Consider the following 22,815-nt stretch of genomic DNA (forward strand, 5'->3'; position numbering starts at 1 on the left):
GAGAGTCGTGCCCCCGGACATATCCTTCACACCCTGGCCGTTTTCCCAAGACCGAGCCCCGCAGCCTTACCCCGGCCCCCAAAAGCACACCCCTGGAAACAGACCTCCGCCTCCAGCCGACTGGGTGACTCTGATCCGCGGCAGCACGTTCACGACACTTTCGCGATTGCCGTAAAGGGATATAGGGTCGGAACAGGCGGCGGCGCGAGCGCGCACCTCCGCGTGGTGAGCGCGCCCCGGGGCCGGCTTAGCTGCTCGGGTGCGCGCGCCTCGGGGCCCTGCACCATCTCTGTCCTGCCGGCAGCCTCCGGAGTCGGCAGTCTGTACGGGCAGGGTCATCCAAGCAAGGTAGGCCAAAAAGGGGATGAGGACCGGCCCCAGTTCCCACTAAGGGGTGTGTATCAGAGAATGGGATCGGGCGGGTAGGGACGCGGACGCTGCCGGGAGCCCCCCACCCCCGTGGTGGGCGTGCGAGTCGCGTGCCAGCTCGCCCTGCCTCCAAAGACTACGCTGTGCGACGCGCGGGAGAGGGACCAGGTGCTAGCTGGAGCCGCGGGCGGGCTGCGAGGGGGCCTTGGGGAGGGGCGGGCTGGCCGGGAGCGGGTGCAGGCTGGGCTCAGGTCTCTGCTACTCACCTTTACGTCCGGGTTCTTGCTCTCTCTCCCCCCCGCTCCCCTCCTCTCCGCGCCCCGTTTGCCCCAAGCCCGACCGAGCTCCGCCTCCCGCATCTTTTCCCGGCACCAAACAACGCGTTAATCCAGCTCTTCGTCCAAGTGCTTCGCGCTTCCGGAAGAAGGCAGCGGCGGGTCTAAATAATTCTTTGGTTTTATTTGTTTTAAGTGGTTACCGAGAACCTTAGCCCCAGTCCCACGAAACACTGTGGTTGGGTATGCATTCCCTTTGTTACCCCTGGGCTCAGATTCCTTTTTGCGGGGGGCGGGGGAAGGGGGAGGAAGGTTTGAAATTGAGGTATGTGGTGACCTTGTGTTTACGCGAAGCTCAAGTCTACGCGGAGTTTTGTCGCGGGGGGCCCAATACAGAAAGGTAAATGGCTGGTCCTTTGTATCCTCACAACCGTGCTTACATTAGGATACATTTACAAAACACCACATTTTCCCAGTTCTCCCAATTTAAATTTGTAAATCAGTACCCAAATGCAGTTCTAATTTGCCGTGCATCATCAGATTCTCCCCGACTTCTCTCCCTGTAACATTTGATCCAACTTGTAAAACAGTTACTTAATTTTCTACACTATTTAATTTTTAACCGTTACGAAAATATTACATTTGTTAGAAGGCCAAATTAGAGTTTAGAAAAATAACCATTTACTATTATGCTTTGCATTGGGCATGATTCTGTGTACCTAGGGCTTTATTTCTTCACTTGGAATATCCAGAATTCACTTTTTTATTGTTCCTAAGCAGTCATCGCTTAGAGGAGTCAGCGTAAGGAATTCATCTTTTTACCGGTGCATTTAAATATTTGTGAAATTCAAAAATTGTAACTGCAGTTCTGATTCACGGATCTTCAAGGAAAGCAGAGGTAGGTGAGAGATGCAAGAACATTTTGTTAAACACTTTCACTACTATATGAAGGTTATTCCTGCATATTTTCAAGCCTCTTGAAAAGTTTCTTAAATTGTTAACCATTAAAATTCTAATTTTGCTTGCTGGCACTTAGCCAGCCATGCTTCCAGCTTTCCAGTGTGATAATACATAGGCAATAGTAGTCTTCCTCACCTAGTCGGTGCACTTAAATTTCTCAGTAGTCCTTAGCAGACTGGTAAACTATTTCAAGCCCTGCTTTTCCTCTGAATTGTCAGTTTAGATAACTAGAACCCTCAAAGCCTAAGGAGATAGGAATCCAAGATGATTCATATATACAAAGAATGAAGTGTTGTCATTGCCCATCCCTGTGGCTAATTGTGGTTGTACAGAATCGATAAATCACCTTTCATTGTTATATTGTATGCTTACTCTGTACTACTCTAAGGAACAGCTACCTTACAAATCAGAATACTGAAACTCAGAGAAGCTAAGTAACTTGCCAGAAATCATACAGCTGGGATGTGATAAAGCTAGGATTTGCACTTAGATAAACCTGATCTTGCAGCTGTGGTCTTTCCATTGCATCACAGGGACTAGTCAGTGCTTTATTTGGCTTAATAATAAGCTATCATTCTTTCCTCATTATTGTCTTTCCTTCTGTGGGAAGGAACTCAGTGTTTTTCATTTTATTTTATCCTTTTTGAGATCAGCAAAAGATGTCTAATGTGAGAAAGGATGAGAAAATTGATATCCCAGATTTAAAATATTATTTAATTCCAGATGGTACATCATTATAAAATACACAAGTATCAACTCTTTAAAGAAACAGAAAAAACGTTAATAATGATATAGCATAGTGTTCTATCCCTGAACAATACTGGTGCATTGACTTGAAATTTTACATGTTGTTAAAGCCTGTGGGTCGAAACAACCTCTATTTTCTTTGTATGTGTATTTCAGGATTTACAAAAGGTGCAGGTTTGGGCAGATTTGAAGACTGGTATTTTGAGAACTTGTAAAACAGGTAATTTGTCTTTTACATTCTAAAAGAGGAACAAACATTTATTGACCACTTATGAGAGCATCCTTACATATATTATCTTATTTAGTTCTTGAATAAACCTCTCTGAAGCGGGTATTATTTTAGACCATTTACTAAAAGCTGCCGGTATCAACAATGTGTTTAGGTTCTTGTGCTATGTCAGTGTAATTCCTGAAATAATTATCCAGCTCAGTCCAATAGAACTTTTCCATGATGATGGAAGTGTTCCATATTTTCACCCTCCTATATGGTAGCCACTAGACACCTGTGGCTTCTGAGCACTTGAAATGTGTCTAGTACAACTGAGGAACCGAAATTTTAAATTTTATTTTATTTTAATCAATTGAAATTTTAATTTAAATAGCCACATGTGGCTAGTGTTGACTATATTAGACAGTGCAGCTTTTACCAATAATGTTATTGCCATTTTTCAAAGGAGAAACTGGTTCAGAGAAATTAATGAAGTTTGCCCAAGTTTGCACAATTCTATTTAAAAAAAAATGTTTTTGGGGGCTTCCCTGGTGGCGCAGTGGTTGAGAGTCCGCCTGCCGATGCAGGGGACACGGGTTCGTGCCCCGGTCCGGGAAGATCCCACATGCTGCGGAGCGGCTGGGCCCGTGAGCCACGGCTGCTGAGCCTGCGCGTCCGGAGCCTGTGCTCCGCAATGGGAGAGGCCACAACAGTGAGAGGCCAGCGTACCGCGAAAAATAAATAAATAAATAAAATGAAATAAAATAAAAAAACGTTTTTGAGCAGAAAAATGTTTTAGGACTGTTAATTTGGCAGTGCACGTGGAATGGATGGAGGGGAAGAAAAAATTAGGCCAAGAGAATTGAGAATCTGATTTGAGTGTTTACACTGGCAACTAGGAAGAAGAATGGTTGCCAATGACTGAAGGTAGAAATGTTGTCATTTAGTGACAACATGTGAGGGCTTTGGATGAGAGAACCTAAGGTTACTCTGAGGCCTTAGAATCTGGATAGCCTGGAAAAACGGTAGTACGAACAGATCTTCCTCCACTTACAATGGGGTTATGTCTCAATAAACCCATTGTACGCTGAAAACATCGTAAGTTGAAAATGCATTTAATACATATAACCTATGGGAACATGGTAGCTTAGCCTAGCCCACCTTAAACATGCTCAAAACACATTAGTCTACAATTGGGCAAAATCATCTAATACAAAGCCCATTTTATAATAAGGTGTTGAATATCTCATGTAATTTATTGAATTCTGTACTGAAAGTGAAAAACAGAATGGTTGTCTGGGTACAGAATGTTGGTAAGTGTATCGGTTGTTTACCCTTGTGAGTTTTGTGTCTGGGAGCTGCATCTCGCTGTCACAAGAATATTGTACTGCATATCACTAGCCTGGGAAAAGGTCAAAATTCAAAGTAAGGTTTTGATTGAATGTTTATTGCTTTTGCACCATCATAAAGTGGAAAAATTCTAAGTTGAACTGTTGTAAGTCGGGGATCGCCTGTACTGTTGACTGAAATGGAAAAATAATGAACCTTTTTGGGGTTTATGAGGATTTGGTTTGGGTTATTGAGTAATTTTTATGAGCAAGGCCCTCTTCTCTGCTTGGGCAGAGAACTGAAATCCCTCATCAAGGATTTTATACACTTCAGACACCCTTCCAGACTTTTATACTATGGAACATAATGAGCTGTAACAGATGTGCAAATCAAATGTTCTCAGAGGAAGGGGTGTTTATTTCCAGATGCAAAGGGATTAGGGAAGGTTGTATGTGGAAGATGGTATTTCAGCTCGATTTTGAAGAATAGGAAGGATTTGGACATGAAAAAACAATTAAAGGAAGAGGTCATGTGGGAATTCCCTGGTTGCCTCATGGTTAGAATACCCGGCTTTCACTGCCGTGGCCAGGTTCAATCCCTGGTCAGGGAACTGAGATCCCCGTGAGCTGTGTGGGGTGGCCAAAAAAAGTAAAATAAAATAGGCTCTCCCATTCTCCCTAGAGGAAGACAGTGCTTCCCCCAACTTTGAAATGAACCATTGCCTACTTGTCCCTCCAGTGAAATCCTCCGACATCTATCTCCACCACTCCCACCCTCTTCTCTGACATTATCTACTACTCTGGAACCTGGCTGGGACCATACCTTCCCAACATACCTGAGACTAATGCGACCCACAGAATTCTGGGAGTTGTAGTGTTTGGGTTTTTTTTTTTTGAAAAAAAAAGAGGTCATACTTCTAGCAATGGGGTGGACAAAATGTTTTGAAAATCCCTTTTGCCAAAACACCGAAATGCTGAATATATTAGCCTTGTAAATGCATAGCACTTCACATAGGAAAGAAACAGAAATTCTCAGGACTAAGAAGTCGAAGAGAGCTGACACCAGAGTAGTAAACCAGTAGTGTGTCTCTTTTGGGGCCTTTGAAATAAAGTACAATCAAAGGTAAATGATAGGCTCCCCCTGCTCACCACCCAAGGTAGAGAGATAGAATTCATACCCCTTTGACCTCCCAGGTGTACAACTTCCAGAGACACCATTCACATGATATAGTTTGTGTAGATGATGCCTGTGTGTCAGGGGATGACTTTTTCATAAAAAGTAAAATGTAAATATTTCTACTTGAAATTGTACAACTCATGGCCTTGGAGAACCACCTCCCCCCAAATCAGCCAGGACCCTCAAAAATCTATACACTCAATGAAAGGTGGGCTAGGAAAAATACCTCCTTCCTGGCAAAGGGGGATCACAAAGAAATTTGTTCATTTTCACCACAGCTCCAGGTGGGGGAATAAAGATACCACATAAGAACTTGAAACTACAGGGCCTGTCATCACTCAGATTCAGGGTTCAAATTTACTTATCTATATGGTCTAAAAAACCTGGAAGCCAAGAAATTAAAAGTCGCCCCAGGTTCGTAATGTGCCAGAGTGCCTGGCAAAAGTAAATACAGACCCTCCCTGGAATGATTCACCCTTAATCTAAGCCTCTTAGAATATTCCCAGTTAAGATCATCCAAACAGGAGCTCATAGTCAAAAACAGAAAAACATGTACAAGGGCTGGCAGAACCAACAAATACGGAAATAGACTCCTAAAGATTTTAGAATCAAATTTATCAGAAACAAAATAACATTTAAAGAGATGAAAGGAGAAACATGAAAGATTTTAGAAGTTAATCAAAATTTATTGAAATTGAGAATTATTGTCCCAGAAACTTATGTTGGGGAAAGTCCTATAGGAACTTGGCAAGGAACTGTCATGATTAGCTAAACAGAAGAGTAAAATTGATGGAATGTTAAGGGCTGACAGGAAAAAAAAAACCAGGAGATTATGACAATTCAGACAGGAAATTACTCAAATCAAGTGCATAATGGTGACTTTAGGGATAAAGGAAAAGAAACTTATTTGGCAAGATTTAAATGTACATATTTTAGCAGCAAGTCAGATGATCAGAGTAAATGACAAGTACAAGTCAAAAATGGCTGAGGTTTTATTATCTGGAAGGTCAGTCTGAGATGAGGAAGCTGAGCACATTGGAGGAGTGTAGAGATTAGAATTGTAAGTTTTTACAGAGTCCTTGTGAAGTACTAAATTTCAGTCCAGAACACTGAAAAAATACTCCTCCAAATATGAAATTATTTTCACATGCGTAGGAGTAATTTCTTATAATTTGAAAATATTTCTGTATTTATTTTTTTTAATTAAATGCATGAAATACATTAATATTTTCTAATTCATATTATTGACCTCTTATTACTTACTAACATCATCAGTCTGGAATTTAAGGGAAAAAATGATGATGAGTGATATGGGCATATGTAGGCCCTTTCAAGTTTATTGAGGAAGATAAAACCAAACAAGCAAGTAACAGTTAAGTGTGATGAATGGCCTGGTTGGGAAAGTGAGCCTGCTGTTGGGAACAAAGCAGGTACACTCAGCTGAAGCTAGAAGAGCTGAGGCTTGAAAATGTATAGCAGTTAACTGGTGGTAGTGGGGCAGGAGGGTGACACCATAGTAGTCTAGTCATCCAGGCAAAACAACGTGCACCAAGTTTCAAAGGTGCGCAAGAGGGCATGACACACTTGATGATCTGAAAGAAGTTTGCTGCCGCAGTATAGCATGGTGATTGGTGTTCGACTGGAACTGCCTGAGTTTGAGTCCTGTCTCTACTGCAGCCCTATGACCTTGGGCAATTCTCTTAACCTCTATAATTCTGTTGTGAGGAGTAAACGAGATCATGTATTTAAGGTGTTTAGTAGCCTTGCCGACACAGTAAACACTGTGTTTGCTTTTGTAATGATGATGAAGATGATGATAGCTAGGGCAAGGAACTAGGAGCAGACAGAGAACTGGCCGGAGAGGAATACAGAAAGGTTAAGTAGAGATTGGACCATAAAAAGAGCTTATAGACATGTTAAGGAGGAAGGACAATTTATAAGGGCATAGGGGAGGCACTAAAAGGTTCTTTGGAGGAGAATAAAGTGGTCAGGTTGGTATTTTAGAATTAGAAGGCTCATTCTGATTTTAAAGTCAAGTCTAGGTGGTTATAATAATTATCTGGTCAAGAAATGATGGTGGTTTAAGTAGGGTAGTGGCAGTGGGGGGAAGGGGTAGATTTGAGGAAATTTAGGAGGTGGAATAAAGAGCCCTTGGTACTTGGTTATGTGTGGAAAGATGGAGGAGAAAGATAGTGTCTAGATATGGCAAATGGGTAAATCTTGGTTTCATTAACTGAGAAACTGAAGGAGAGCAGGTGTCAGTAGATGGTGTGGGGGCCAATGAGAAGTGAAACAGCTGAGGGTGATAAGTACAAGGTTGTGGGATGGGAGGGCTAAAGTAGAATAGATGAAATACTTGTGAATAATCTTTTCTAATTTGTTTTTCTCTGCTTCAGGAGACGTGTTTGAGATGTGGTGGTTTCAGCAAGGCCTCAGTTTCCTTCCTTCAGCCCTTGTAATTTGGACGGCTGCTGCTTTCATATTTTCATATATCACTGCTATAACACTTCACCATGTTGACCCTGTTTTGCCTTATATCAGGTCAGTGAAATGTATTCTTTTAATGGAGAATGGTATGTCTTATTCATATTTTAACATTTTAACATTGAACCCAACATTTAAATTTAACATTTTAAAATTCAACTTTTATGTTTGATATTACAGCAGTGAAAGGAGCATAAAAAGGAAGTTGTATTTGGCTCTTTCTATGTGATAGAGAAATGTGGAGACAGGGGGCTAAGATTCATTTAGTGAATTGTGACACCTCAGTGCCTTGTCTTCCAAATAACTACTTGAGGTCTCAGAAGATAGAATTGGAATTATTCTCCCCTTACCATTAAAAAATGCTAGAGCAATGATAATAATATTAAAAAATAATGGTAATGACAAACATTAATTGATCCACTTAACTGTGTACAAGGTAATGTTCTAAGCATTCTTCAGGTCTTAAATAATTGAATCCTTACAGCCACCCTTTGAGGCAGGAACTATTACCCCCATTTGGTAGAGGAGGAAATAAGGTCCAGGGAGATTAAGTTGTTTGTCCAAGGGCACATGACTCAGTAATTAATGGAACCAAGATTCAGTTTGACTGGGCCATTTGATTCTAGAGACTGTGCTCTTACTCTTTATGACATGTTGCCTAGATCTTTCTGACACATTAAGTATCTAAATTTATTGATAATAGTTTTGAAATTTCAAAACTACTCATGATGTAAGTATGGGTGCTCAATTACATGTGCTATGTCCATAACCCTCTTTTTTCCCCCCCAATTATAAAGGCAATATGTGCTTATTATAACAAATTTTAAACAGCACTAGAGTGATTATAAAAATAAAAAGTGAAAGACTCTTCCAGCCTCCCTCTAGTTCCTGCCCTTCCAGAGGTGATTAATGGTTTGGTTGATTTCCTTCCAGAGTTTGGTTTTTTCTGTTGCTTGTTGTAGTTGTTTCATTTATTTATTTGTTTACCTTCTGAAAAATAACCTTTCCAACACAGAAAATAGTGAACTTTTAAAGGATGATAAACCAAAAGGCTAAATTTATCTTTTTTAAATGTCAAGAAGAGGTCAAGGCATTGCCATTACATTTGTTGTTACCACAATGGTATGGTGTAGCACAAAGGATACCAACAAATTGAGTCCACTTTAGGAAGATTTACAAAATCGAAAGATATTTTAGAATTTAAGTTTCCAGTTCTAGGAATAATTTTGATAAGTAGTCACCTCTGTTTACCACTCTGCTAGAGGGACTTGCAGCTTAAGGAGCCAGTTCATTCTTTAGTAACTCCAGGAGAGCATACATATTCCTGAGCGTCCTTCAGCATTTTTATTTCCCCTTAGAGAACTTGTCTGTTTGAGCTCTTTTTCACTTTCAGTTCTCTAATGGCACTGCATGTGATTCTCTGATAGATATAACCCCAGGCACTTCCTTTTCTGTTTCTGTCCTTCTACCTTTTAAATTTTTTGCAAATGAACTTAGTATTGCTGCACGGGGAACTTTCTCCAACATTCTAATATATTTAAACTCAATGGTACTTATTTTTACTTCTCCTAGGCTCATTTTTTTCATCTGAAAAATGGTTGAGTTAGACTAGATACTCTGCAGAATTCCTTTCAGTTCATAGACCCTACCTAAAAGGCTTAATTATTAAAGTCCCCAAAGGACATAACCAAATATAAATTTCACTTCAAAGACAATTCACAATTCAAAGACAATTCCACTGCAAGTGTGCTTCAGGTGTTCTCTTAGTTCAAGTAGTGAATGCTCAAGTAGGGTGCATGAGACTAGTCACCGGGGTATAAGAAGAATTTTTTAGAACTTCTATGTATTTTTTATTTCAAAATATTTAAACTTATATTTGGGAATTCCCTGACAGTCTAGTGGTTAGGACTCCACACTCTCACTGCTGTGGGCCTGAGTTCAATCCCTGGTCAGGGAACTAAAATCCCACAAGCCACTCGGTGCGGCCAAAAAAAAAAACCTATTTAAACTTATATTTAATATATGTATAATAATATGATAAATAACATATAATGATGATCAGACAATTTTTTTTTGACGGTGTGTGATCAAAATAGTTTGATGACTACTGGGTTGGGGTGCAATGCTGATGGGTGTTTTCACTTATAGGCCAGTTTGTCATTCCGATCCAGAGCGCACTTAGCCAGCCATCTTGGAAGTGCATGCTGTTATTTACTTGTGGGGTAATCCAAAACAGGAGCGTCATTTGGAATATGACTTAAAATTATGGATTTTTTTCTAATTATAAGAATAATACATATGCATTATTCTTGAAAGGTAGAAGGAACAACAACAACGAAACATAATCCCCCACTCCCTGAAAATGATCAAAGAGTAACAAAATCTTTTGTGTCTGAAGAAACATTTTAGAGTGGGAAGGAGCAATCCTTAGAATTCATATTTGATGCTTTACTTTTCCTAAACCTAATCCAAATGTTCGCCAAATCTTATTGATTCCTTAGCGGATATGACTTCCCATTTCTTTTTTATTCCCATTACATTGTCTGAGTTGAGATCCTTCTTACCTCTTTCCTATAGTACTTCAATTTGAGGCTAAAGACTTTGTCTTTTTAATCTTTTCAGTAGTTTGAGAGAAGGGGAAGGAACTAACATTTACTGGGTGTCTCTTGTGTGTCTGCTGCTGTGCTAGACACTTCACATGCACGACCCCAGTTTTGTTTCCTCATGTTGATCTGATGAGGCTGGGAGGGAATTGATAGCCCCATTTCGCAGATAGGGAACCATCTTAGGTATATAAAAGAATGTTCTCAAGGTTCCCCAGTTAGTAGTAAATGGTGGGCTATTAATCAGGATCTGTGCATTTCACCCTGTGCTGAAAGACAGGCATGTAACAGACACATTGCAGCACAGCGTGATCTGTGATTTTAATAGAAGTCTGGACTGAAAGCTGTGTGTCAGCAAGGCTGTCTTGAATGGAATCTCTAAAAAGGTAAGGGCTTGGTCTCTTGTACTTAACACTGTGTTCCTTTCCCCAAAATGCTGTCTGACAATGCTGGTAGGTGCTTGATAAATATTTTTTAAAATTAATCAGGAAACGATTAGGTGTTAATTGAATTATAGGCAGAGAATAACAGACGCCAAAAGAATCATGAAAGGTCCTTTGGTGTTTAGGGAATATTCAAGTGAGACAGGTAAACACGCAGCCTGACTGATGTAAGTTAATAACGCAGCCTTAACATAATAAGGATAGCTTTTTTATCAATTCATAGTGATTTCTATTACGTGAAAAAGAAATAACCTTAAGTGATATAAGAAAAAAGTGAACGAGGCAAGTATTGTGAGCTCAAATTATCATGTTCTTATTATTAAATTATGTAAGAGTTGAGTTCATAGATTTATAAAAAGATAAAGGATTTGAAATAACCCCTTTTGTTTCTTATCCTTTAGAAGAAATACATGTGTATACTAAATCTAATATGAGAAATCCTCATACCTTTTTTTTTTTTTTCTTTCAGTGACACTGGTACAGTAGCTCCAGAAAAATGCTTGTTTGGGGCAATGTTAAATATTGCCGCAGTTTTATGTAAGTAGTGAGAGTGGTTTTAACAATCAAAATTAATAGCTGAATTGCCCTTTTCTTCTTTCAACACTGTTGGGTTATTTATTTTACTTTCTAGTTACAATTGAAGGAATGTTATCACTAAATCATTGATCACAGGTATGTTTCTTTTAAAGTAAAAACAATTTCTAGAAATGCTAAATTATGGAAATAAATCTTTTAAAAATACCTATAAGGCTATTTGACTACTATAGAAATAGAAGTTGTAAAGTATAACCAAATATACTTGCTTATAGAAGTTGTAAAGTATAACCAAATATTCCTTGAGGCCCTAAGTGGATTTCCTAAGCAACCAGCAAAGAACAAAGAGCTGTAAACACACTGACCACAGCTGACCCCAACAAAATTCCTTTAAGATAAACACTTCAGAAGTTTGAGAATAGCTGTGGAACCATGTTTTGATTTTCGAGTGATATTCTCATGCCAAAGAAATGGAGTTCTACTACGGTATTTTACATTCCTGTTCATTATTCTTTTGAAATTAATTAATTAATTTATTTTTGGCTGCGTTAGGTCTTCGTTGCTGCATGCGGGCTTTCTCTAGTTGTGGCTAGTGGGGGCTACTCTTTGTTGTGGTGCGCGGGCTTCTCACTGCTGTGGCTTCTCTTGTTGCGGAGCCTGGGCTCGAGGCACATGGGCTTCAGTGGCTGTGGCATGCAGGCTCCATAGTTGTGGCGCACAGGCTTAGTTGCTCCACGGCATGTGAGATCTTCCCGGACCAGGGATCGAACCTGTGTCCCCTGCATTGGCAGGCGCATTCTTAACCACTGCGCCACCAGGGAAGTCCCTGAACCAATTTTTTTATTAATGGTTTACTAAAATAATACTTCTTCCATCAATCGTGATTGTTTTAAATATTTGCATTTTTCCATATGATGTTTATTATTTGGTCAGGTCAAACATTGAAATTAAAAAAATGATTCTTAACCAATAAGGACAGTCAAGTGGGGTTTTTTTTCCGTAACTGACTGCTATATCTGATTGAGCCAAGTTGTAGTAATTTGAAATAAAATGAAATGGGAGAGAGGCAAATAATCCTTCGGTGTTTTTTGCCTATGTTCATTTTATATGTATTCTAGAACTAATTACTTTAGACATTAATGCTAATCATATAGAATATTTTGTGTTTTATGTAAAATTTATTACTAGAGATTTTCAGAAAACATCAAACTTATCTCTTAAATTTTTGCTAAATTTTTAAAAAATAAATTTATTTATTTGTTTGTTTTTGGCTGCATTGGGTCTTCGTTGCTGCACGTGGGCTTTCTCTAGTTGCGGCGAGCGGAAGCTACTCTTCGTTGTGGTGCGTGGCTTCTTGCTGCGGCATGGGCTCTAGGTGCATGAGCTTCAGTAGTTGTGGCATGCGGGCTCAGTAGTTGTGGCTCGTGGGCTCTAGAGCACAGGCTTGGTAGTTGTGGCAAACAGGCTTAGTTGCTCCGTGGCATGTGGGATCTTCCTGGACTAGGGCTCCAACCTGTGTCCTCTGCATTGGCAGGCAGATTCTTAACCACTGTGCCGCCAGGGAAGCCCTTTCCTAAATATTTTTAATATGAGGGCTACCGGAGGCAAACGATTTGCTCAGTCACACAGAGGTAGCAGTAGTTTCACAATGCAACCTTAAAAGTTCTTTAAAATCTACAGCCTTTTTGTTTGTTTGTTTGTTTTTTATTGTTTTTTCTTCTATCAGATTAGCTTTAAAAGGAAACGCTATGTTCCTGGATAGCAGTGACCTTTGTGAGCTCTTTATTGGCAACTTTATTCCTTAGTTATTTATTACTTTGTTGTTTTTCCGATTATCTCTTCCCAGGCATTGCGACCATTTATGTTCGTTATAAGCAAGTTCATGCTCTGAATCCTGAAGAGAGTCGTATCATCAAATTAAACAAGGCTGGCCTTGTACTTGGATTACTGAGTTGTTTAGGACTTTCTATTGTGGCAAACTTCCAGGTTTGTGTTTTAGCTCAGCACAGGTATTTTCCTGAAGTACATAAAAATACATGCTAAGAAAGAAAACCTGAAAGATTCAGTTACATGTAGTTATTGTATTTTGCCTTAACAAAATGGAATCCACTGCCTTTAAATTACTTGACCCTCTTAGAAATTAGAAAAATTCATTCTCAGTAATCTTCTGAACAAATACAAATTATTATAACTTTTTAAAGATCCTCGGGACTCTTTACTTGCTAGATTCTTTATTACTACTTAGTTGGAGATTACTCCAAGACCAGAGGGAATTGACATAAATTATAAGTGACACAATTACAGACTTAAACTCTTTTTATTATGCCTAACAAGTTACACTCATTTACCTATTTTATATTCTTGTTTAGATGTTCCTCTTTATTGCCTGCATCCCTAAGTGCCCAGCCACTTATATGAGGAAGTAAAGGGAGGAGCTATAGCTTTTCCAGTTTTTTTCTCAGGGAATTCTTTATGTTAAGGTGGCAGTCAGCCTTCAGCAAATATTTGTAAAGTCTCCACGTTCCTTTCTGCTGACATTCTTTCAGAGGAGTCTTTGGTAATACCAACTGCATCCTAAGCATATGGTGCTTTTTTTTATTAATCCCTGCAGTCTTTAGAGTTTCAATTTATACATTTGATAACCTGTTGAGATATCTAGTAACTATTTAGACATACAAACACACCCTCATCATACAAATACATGTATAAAGGCATATTCCATCTCTCTTTTTTATTCAAAGTTCTCCATTCCTATAATGCTTCTGATTGAACGCTCCTATTTTTCAGTTTTTTAGTAATGGTTAATACTAGTAAACTCTATAAGTATAATCAAAGTGGATATTAGGGTAATGCTTGCTGCTATAACAAAGTCCAAAATTTCAGTGTCTTAACACAGTTGAAGTTTGTTTAATTTTATTGGAGTATGGTTGCTTTATAATGTTGTGTTAGCCGCCACCGCACAACAAAATGAATCAGCCATACACATACAGCACAGTTGAAGTTTATTTCTTACATACATACATCCAGGGCAGGTATTTTTGGTTGATAGATGGCCTTCCTCCCACAGTGATTTAAGGCCCAGACACTGTCCATCTTTGGGCCCTGCAATTCCCTAAGACTCTGTGGTCTTCTGCATCTAGCTGCCTGAAACAGTCAAAGAGAACATGCAAAATTCACCCCTACTTCTTAGAAACTTGGACCTGGCAGTGACTCACATCATTCCACTGACATTCCTTTTTGCTAGATGTAAGAGGGGCTGGGAAATGTAATCTTGCTGGGCATCAGTTCCCAGGGCAACTCTATACTATGGAAGGGACACAGAAACTTTTGTGGACAACTAGCTAGCTGTCTACCACAAATAGGGTCCTGCCTTCCCTAATCAGTTTGTATAGCTCAGTGTTTAAAAAATTCATTTGGAGGTTTTTAGTATATGGATAGTGATTCTTTGCTCCAGTTATCCCTTGATCAGTTTAACAATATCTCTCATGACTGTATGGTAAAAATGGATTCCAAAGTGACCTCCACATATAACATACTACTTCTGTTAGTAACTGATACTTTTTTACACAGCCCAGTAAATCCCAGTGGCAGTTCCTAATAGCACCCATGCAAACTGCCTTTCTCCCTTTAGATATTCAGCTACTAAAACAGTTTATATTTATATACATTCTTTGTTTTGTTTTCAGCTTTCATTCTAATTCACATTCATCACAAGGGTCCCATTGACCTTGTAATTTTGAATCAAATTACTTTTTCCTCTTGAAAACATCTATTTTCATGCAGCTTCGGACCTGTTGAGTGAATATGCTCTACGTCTTTTACTGATGGATTCATTGCTGGACCCTATTTATAAGCAGACCCTGTAGCATTACCTACATATCAAACAGTTCTCCTTCCTTCCTTTCTAATGTAAACTTTCACTGCTTATTTAAAGTGGTGAGTGCATTGTCTCTTTCTCCTGTCCCCGCTTCCCTCTTGCAGAGACAAACTCTAGTTGATTCATATATGGAAAAATTGTACACAAACCAGGTCTATAAATGGTTTACAGTTAGAGAGCTTAACTTGGAAGAGAGGCAAGCACTTTGTTTTAAAGTAGGGACTTGTTGGTTTTATCTCTTAAATATTTCTTGAAAGCATCTGCTTCTCTCCATTTTCATTTCTATTGTCTCTACCATCTCCTTCTCAACCAGTTTAGATTTCATCACCTCTCCTCTGGATTACTGCCCTAGCCTCCCTAATAGTTCCTCTGCATTCACTGTTACATCCCTTTAATTTGATGCCTCAGCCAAAGTAATCTTTTGGAAATATATGTACACCTCATTCTGTTTCCTTGTACCGCTGCTTAAAGCTCACAGGTCCAAGGTCACATGAAAAGAGATAGCATCAAGAGAGCAAAAAATAATTTGTTAAACTGCCAAACTGCTTAATTAACTCAAAGGTCTTTTGTGATCTGGCTACTATCTACCTGTCTGGCCTCATTCTACATCACTCCCCCTCCTAATATTGTACATAACACAGGTCTTTCTGTGTTCCTTAAATAAGACCGGTTTACTCTGTTTCATACATTGTTTCTTCTGTTGCACATTCCACAGCCCCAAGCCTAAATAGATGTAGGCAGACGATACTTCCTCAGGAAAGTCTTTTTTTGTCAATAGATTTCCTCCTGTATATTTCAGGTTTTCTTTCTTTGTGTTCTCTAAGCCTCTGGAAACTAATTCTGTGCAGCACTTCTTATAGTCTAATTTTTAATCTATGTTTTTTAGATTCATTTAAAAAAATTTTAGTTGATATATTTCCATTAATTATAGCTCAGTGGTTTTGTTTACCATTGTATATCCAGTACCTAACATAGTACTTAGCACAAAAACTCTGACTTAAAAAGTACATATTTAATTTCTTTGAAAACAAGTGTGTATAAAAACACGCAGCAGGGGACTTCCCTGGTGATCCTGTGGTTAGGAGTCCACACTTTCTCTGCTGAGGACCCGGGTTCGATCCCTGGTTGGGGAACTAAGATCCCACAAGCCACACAGCCAAAAGAAAAAAAAAAACATGCAGCAAAACAAATATGTGTCCTCAGTGCCTAGGAATATTTCCCTTCCTAATGTCTACTGAAATAAAAACGTACAACGTGAGGGATGTGAGTTGCAGTTTTATCTGGGGACTTACTGAGGACGATAGCCCGGAGGCAGCCTCCGAGATATAGCTCTGAGAGACTGCTCCAAAGAGGTTAAGGGGGGAGGTCAGCATATATGTGTTATTGGAGAAAGGGTACGTGCTGTCAAACACACATATCAGTAGAAGGTCGCTGCTAGTCACAAGGCACAGATATCTTAGTTAATGATTTTAGTGCTTTTCTAAGTATGGGAAGATGCAAGAAATTGGGTTCATAAAATTGTCTCCTGAAAACATCTAACTGTCTGAAGGCCTGTTCTGCCAGTTTCCACAGAGCAGAGTGCCTCATTCCTGATCTCTGCCCTGAACTCCTTTCAGAGTATGTTGAAGGTCAATGACTACAGTGGCTAATGACTCAATCCTTGTAGGGCCAGATGGCGAGTGACATTCTTCAGTTGGCACTAGGATATTTATCCTCAAGGAAACTTGAAAGGGATAACTAGGCAGAAATCTATGTTAATTTTCTAGAGCTGTCATAACAAAATACTACAATTTGGGTGGCTTAAAAATAACAGAAATCTATTCTCTCAGAGTTCAGGAGGCCAGAAATCTGATATCAAGGTGTTGGTAGGGTTGGTTCCCTTTTGGGGGCTCAGAGGGAGAATCTATTCCATGTCTTTCTCCCAGCTTCTAGTAATTCTTAGCATTTCTTGGCTTGTGGCAGCATAACTCTATAATTTATGCCTCTGTTGTCACATGGCATTCTCCCTTCCTAGAAAATTTATCCTTATGGAGACTTTGGAAGGAATAAAGATTAGTTCTTAAATTTCGTTAACTGCTTTTAGGTGAAGATTACGGACCACTCAATACATAGTTTTTAAGTTCTATAGCAAACATTTGCCCCTGACCACACATATCTCTGTAATTTCTCGTCTTTGTCAAAGAATACATTTTTGTCTTTGTTAAATGATATATTTTTAAAGAAGATAAAATTGTGACTTTTGTACATGTCAAAGATTGTATTTAATTTATTAATGAGAGGAATAGTGGGTAATACAAACCAGTTCAAAAGAGAAATCAAAGTACCACACATTTATAGTCAGATAAGGAATGCTCAAATGAATTTACAGATAGATGCAAAGCTAGCAAAACTGGTCATTATTCACAAAGTGATAGTCAATTGCATTCAATAGGACACAATGTGCATTTCTATTTATATGGATTATTTGTGTTATTATGCATTTTCAATAAGTTAACTTTTGTCTATACACATAATGTCCATCATTGCACAAGTTCTCTCTGCAAAATAGCCTAGTCAAAGACAAGTAAAATTCACATTTCTGTAGAACCATTCCCAGAGGCTCTAGTATTCCATTGAAAGGATAATCTCTTGCCCGTTTCAAGATCTTTTGCTGTTTTCCTAGTCTCTAAAATGACAAAATTGAGTCAATTAAGCAGAAGTGCTGGCCAGTTTAAACCAGTTTTATATACCCCTCTTGATTATAAAAATACAGTAGTAAATGCTCTCCATTCTTTATTTTTCTTTTTAACTACAGGATTTTGTTGATGGAACTGTGTACTGATCACATGTGGGCATTGGTCAGGCTATATCTGTATTTAGCTTCATCAATATGTGAATGAAAATCGTTGCCTGCCATTTCAGTAAACAAAGGGTATTGCAGCCATCAAGCCACTACAGCCACCTGGGCAGTGAGCCCTGAGGAAACTCAGGATGGAGACAGATGGGCGGCCTGCAGCCACCCACCAACGGTGCACCCTGAGGGGACTCAGGATGGGGCTGGATACTGGCCCTAGACAGCTAAGGTGCTTATCAATGGAATGATTTCAGTGAGCGCCGACTCTTGTATCTTCCCAAACAGAAAAGCACAAAATTAATTTGAGATACCTGGTTTTCTTTAATTAACAGTAATCTTCTTTGTTGCAAAAATCCTATATGTCCTGGCTCCTCCCTTTTGTCTTGAAGCAGTCCCTTAGAACCATCTGAGGCTGCCTCTTGGGCTTGAAGTCTTCAGAAAATCTGCCAAATATAATTCTCAACTTTTAGGTTGTGTTTTTTTTTCTCTTCAGTCGACAAATATATGCGAGAATATTTTTAAGGAGAAAAATTCACCCATATTCTTGCTCTTAGCCCTAAAATAGTTTCATTTTTGCAGCCTTTATCCATATATCTATATATATATAGGTAAATTCACATGAAGCAAGAAGATATTACCATTTGGTATTATGTTTTATGGGTGCTGAATGTTTTTTTTTCTTTGTTACCCAGCGTGGTGGTAACAATGACTTTTTTTCTCTTCCCAATGCTCAAACTTACTGCCAGTTAAAACACCCCAAACCTTATCGAAGTAGCACTTTCTCTCCAAAAGGAAACCAATGCCATTGGCAAATAAATTGTTACCTTTTATTTCTTTATACTAGAAACTTCTTACACCTTCAACTAAAAAAATGGACTCTGTGAATTAGAACAATTGATTGTAGAAGGAGGGAACCAACCCCTAACCTAACCTCTCTTCTCCTGTTACCTTTGTCATACCCTCTTTACCAAGTGCTGCATAGTACCTTCTCAAGCAAATGACATACAGACAGCATCAGTTTAGAAAAATACAATTCAACCAAAGGCCTTTGATAGTAGAATTTTTGGAGAAATACTGTCATCACTTTTAAACAGGGACATATAGAGTAAAATGTAAATGGATACTGATAAGAGTAAGGCAAAGGAAAAATAATTAATTAAAAAGTAAAAACAGTAAGGTAAAGGAGAAGATAACTACAATTTATGGTAATCCCTCATTGTATAATTTATCAAAACCAATCAAACTAGAGACAAGGGGGGATGTTTTAATTTCTTGAGCCTTTATATTGCATTTGGATTTTAATTAGGTTTAAGTTGAGACTCCGTACCCCCTGCATTCCCAAGCATCCTAGTCCTCTTTAACTTGTTCTACTCTTTCTATAACCCATATCACCATTTACTATACTATGGAATTTACTTATTTCTAAAGTTTATTATTTAATGCGTAAATGAATAATTACTATCATGTTTTCAGTAGTAGCATATGAAGTAATTTGGATTACTGTAATTCTCAGGTTTATGCTGAGTACAGAGGAAAAATTACATCAGGAAATAATTTGTAGAATCTGCAGAGTTTTTCCACTCAGTGAATGTCCTATTGAAATCGCTGGGCTTGTGCTTTTAAATATTGTGTTGTTGATGCGTTTGGGGTTTCTTTTATTTACTTATTTCTTCCTTTTACTTCTCAGAAAACCACCTTTTTTGCTGTACATGTATGTGGAGCTGTGCTCACCTTTGGCATCGGCTCATTATACATGTTTGTTCAGACTATCCTTTCCTACCAAATGCAGCCCAAAATTCACGGCAAACAAGTCTTCTGGATCAGACTACTGTTGGTTATCTGGTGTGGAGTAAGTGCATTTAGCAGTATCCTTTGCTGTAAAATGTGGCTACACTTGGAATTGAATAACAAAACTTAAGTGAACGTTGTTGGCATATCGTAAGTAGGCCTTTTGTGGGTGATACTCTTGTGTTTAGTAAACCCTAAATTAGAGAATTTGAAACATGAAATTCAAATTTTTACATGGGACCTAGTGGCTGAGCTAGAAACAAAGATAATGTCTAGCCTAATCATACTTACTTCAAAGATAGGAAGGATTAGTTAGTGCCCTCCTTGAGAACAATTATGTAGCAAAAGCTTATGATAGAACTAATGAATTATTGAGCAAAGAGGGATTGACTATGCATCATAGTAATTTTCTGGGCACATTCTAAATTTTACTACTGCCATGTAACATGAAGTCTTCAAGAAAATGGGTTTGGACCTTGGAAACAAATGTATGTGTAATCCTTTTAGATCTTTAAAGAGATTTTGTTTTGTTTTAAATTAAACTTATAGGTCTTCCCTGAGATTCTTCCTTGACTTACTTTTTTTACAGTGCTGACTTGTTCATCACTTTTGTACAGTGGCAGTTTTGGTGCTGATATAGTACAGAAACTCCATTGGAATCCTGAGGACAAAGTAAGAACTGAGAGTCTATAAAACTTAGTTTTATAGTAAAGATGACTGTTTTGGTTGATTTTAATGTATTTTTCATTTCACTACTAACAATAAAAGTTTTTCAGTAGAAAAATCAGTGATGTATTAGGATTATTTTCTATAAATGATAGAGTTTATGTAGAACCATCCACATTCTCCTGTCACTTTGCGGTCTGTGAACATTTTCAAGATCTGAAGAGAATTGTGATGGCAGAGAGTTTTCTCAGAAATTGACTCCTCTAAAGGTGGATATAGTATGCAATATACCTGACTGAAATCTTTTATTAGTAGAATACTTGTTTTCTGAATTGAAAAAAATTTCTTTTCCTACTTTTTGTTATCTGGAAGTTCATTATTATGGACTCTGCATTTGGGTTCCAATATAGTGGATATCTGAATGGACATAGCATCTCTGATACTGAGAAAAAGCGAGGTGGGACATATACTTGAATAGGTAATAAAATGAGTTCATCTGTTTTCACAAACCACTCAGGTGGCATTTTATTTTTAATTATTTTTAAAGAATCAGCCCTAGATAGGACATGTTTGTGAGAATGACTAAATGAAATAATTTACTAGGTTCTCCTAATTAGAATCTATATATTATTTAATGCTCAAAAAATAGCAGTAAGTTTATCATGAGCATCATTTACTTAAACTTTTTTTAGTGGCATTTAATGACTCGTGGCTTTGGGAAAGGTAGTAACTTCTTGGTTGTAGAGTAAAGTTCTCCTGTCTTAGTTATTCAAATGAAAATTTTATTTGCTGTGGATGAAACTATGATAGATCATTTAGGACTTTTTCTAATGTCTGCCTTTAATTCTAGAGATATGTTAAATAAACCAGGGGTTGATATTCAGAACACAGATTGGTTTATAAATATTACAGGTTTTTTGAGAAAAATTATAGGTCATTTGAATGAAATTTCATAGAATTATTCTTTTTTTGTTGTCACTTAAGGGTTATGTGCTTCACATGATCACTACTGCAGCAGAATGGTCTATGTCCCTTTCCTTCTTCGGTTTTTTCCTGACTTATATTCGTGATTTTCAGGTAAGAAAATGTAGAATTAGATTTATGCAGTCAAACCTCCTTCAGGTGGAATAAGAAAGCTTTCTATAGCAACTCTTGCCTTTTCGAAAATTAACTTCTTAAGCAGTGATGCTGGAAGAGGAGCTTCTCAGGTGAATTGTTTCTGTGTTTCGAGAAATAGTGTTTTCTTAGCAAGAGGTCCAGTCTTGAAAATAGGGTTGTAAAACAACTGAATTTGAAGAAATTCAGAGAACTTTTATCAACTCTGCCTACATTTACATAGGCCATCCTCAACATTTAGTTTTACCAATTCCTCATAGAAACCGAACAACACCAAGGAACTTCTGAGGAAAGAAGCTCATTTTTCGCAATTCTGTTGGAACTACAGCAGTACAACAGCTGTCTCTCTCTTGTTACTCATTTGAATTGATTTACATTCCTAATCCCAAAAGATATTCCTCAGAAAGTATTGAACATGTGATCTGTCTTTAAGGAGCAAACTTCTGTATGTAATGTTCTTTTCTGTTCCAGAAAATTTCTTTACGGGTAGAAGCCACTTTACACGGATTAACCCTCTATGACACTGCTCCTTGCCCTATTAACAGTGAACGAACACGGCTACTTTCCAGAGATGTATGATGAAAGGACAAAATATACCTATGGTGATTATGATTCTCAGGGATTGGGGAAATATTCATGAAAGTTACTTATTCTGCTCTGAAATTTTCAACCAGTTAATCAAGGCTGACAGTGATATCAAAGAATCCTGATAATCAAGAGACATGAATTAAGCCATTTGATGTTGTTTTAAAGGATATCTTCAAGAGGACCATGAAAAAACATTTATGCCTATACTTTTTTATCCCGGAAAATATAACCAAAGGACTACAAAATTGTAGATTTTTTTCTACTTTTTTAAGAGAAACAACCAGAAGTGCACCAAGCAGTCTGCAAAATCCAGCTTTTCACATTTTTAAAAACATTACAAACCATGTTTTGTTTGGAGCACTTATGTGAGATGTGTTTCAGGACCCCAAATAATCAGCAATGCTCAACAGCTCCTTTAAAATTGGGTTTTGAAGTAATAGTTTTACCATATTAATACATTTCCTATAGTCTTTATAAAATTTATTTCCTCTGGAATCCAACTTTAAAGGGAAGCAGACCCGAATTCATGTGAGCACTTTTATTGCTTAAGCTTTGCACAAGAGATTCTGTAGATATTGATTTGATTCCTGCCACAAGGCCAGATAGTATGCTAACTGGTCTATACACATGCTTGTGATAGTTTCATGAAGCTTAGTCTCTGATAGGAAATTTTAATTATTAATGAATGAGAAAAGTAGCTATAGGTCAATTTACTCCAGTTGTGTTTTGCATAAGACAATGGTTAGTGTTCCTACACAAGTCTGAGAAGTTTGTAAATAACAGTAAGTATAATTAAAATAAAAGTCACCTCAAACTGCA

The 22,815-nt window shown here is 38.1% G+C and overlaps 2 protein-coding genes across 6 annotated transcripts in view; one reads left to right on the plus strand and one right to left on the minus strand.

Moving 5' to 3' along the window:
- CEPT1 (choline/ethanolamine phosphotransferase 1) overlaps positions 1-339 on the minus strand; it is a gene marked incomplete at its 5' end in the record, with an annotated part of 36,709 nt that extends 36,370 nt beyond the window's left edge. For 2 of the 5 annotated variants that reach the window (XM_081225560.1, XM_081225564.1), the window contains one exon: positions 105-339. In XM_081225560.1, the coding sequence (XP_081081686.1) occupies positions 105-339 (235 nt within the window). Of the gene's footprint in view, positions 1-70 lie in introns of all 5 variants that reach the window. The other 3 variants (XM_081225561.1, XM_081225563.1, XM_081225562.1) reach the window with 3 other exon arrangements.
- Positions 265-22,815, plus strand: DRAM2 (DNA damage regulated autophagy modulator 2). The gene is made up of 10 exons (XM_081225565.1): positions 265-348; positions 1,425-1,542; positions 2,508-2,571; positions 7,461-7,605; positions 11,064-11,131; positions 12,975-13,114; positions 19,526-19,703; positions 20,216-20,298; positions 21,277-21,369; positions 21,880-22,815. The coding sequence occupies exons 4-10, from the start codon at positions 7,475-7,477 to the stop codon at positions 21,985-21,987; spliced, it is 801 nt and encodes a 266-aa protein (XP_081081691.1). The 5' UTR covers positions 265-348; positions 1,425-1,542; positions 2,508-2,571; positions 7,461-7,474; the 3' UTR covers positions 21,988-22,815.

The sequence above is a fragment of the Mesoplodon bidens genome (assembly GCF_964165515.1).
Source record: "Mesoplodon bidens genome assembly, chromosome: 2".
Taxonomy (NCBI): domain Eukaryota; kingdom Metazoa; phylum Chordata; class Mammalia; order Artiodactyla; family Ziphiidae; genus Mesoplodon; species Mesoplodon bidens.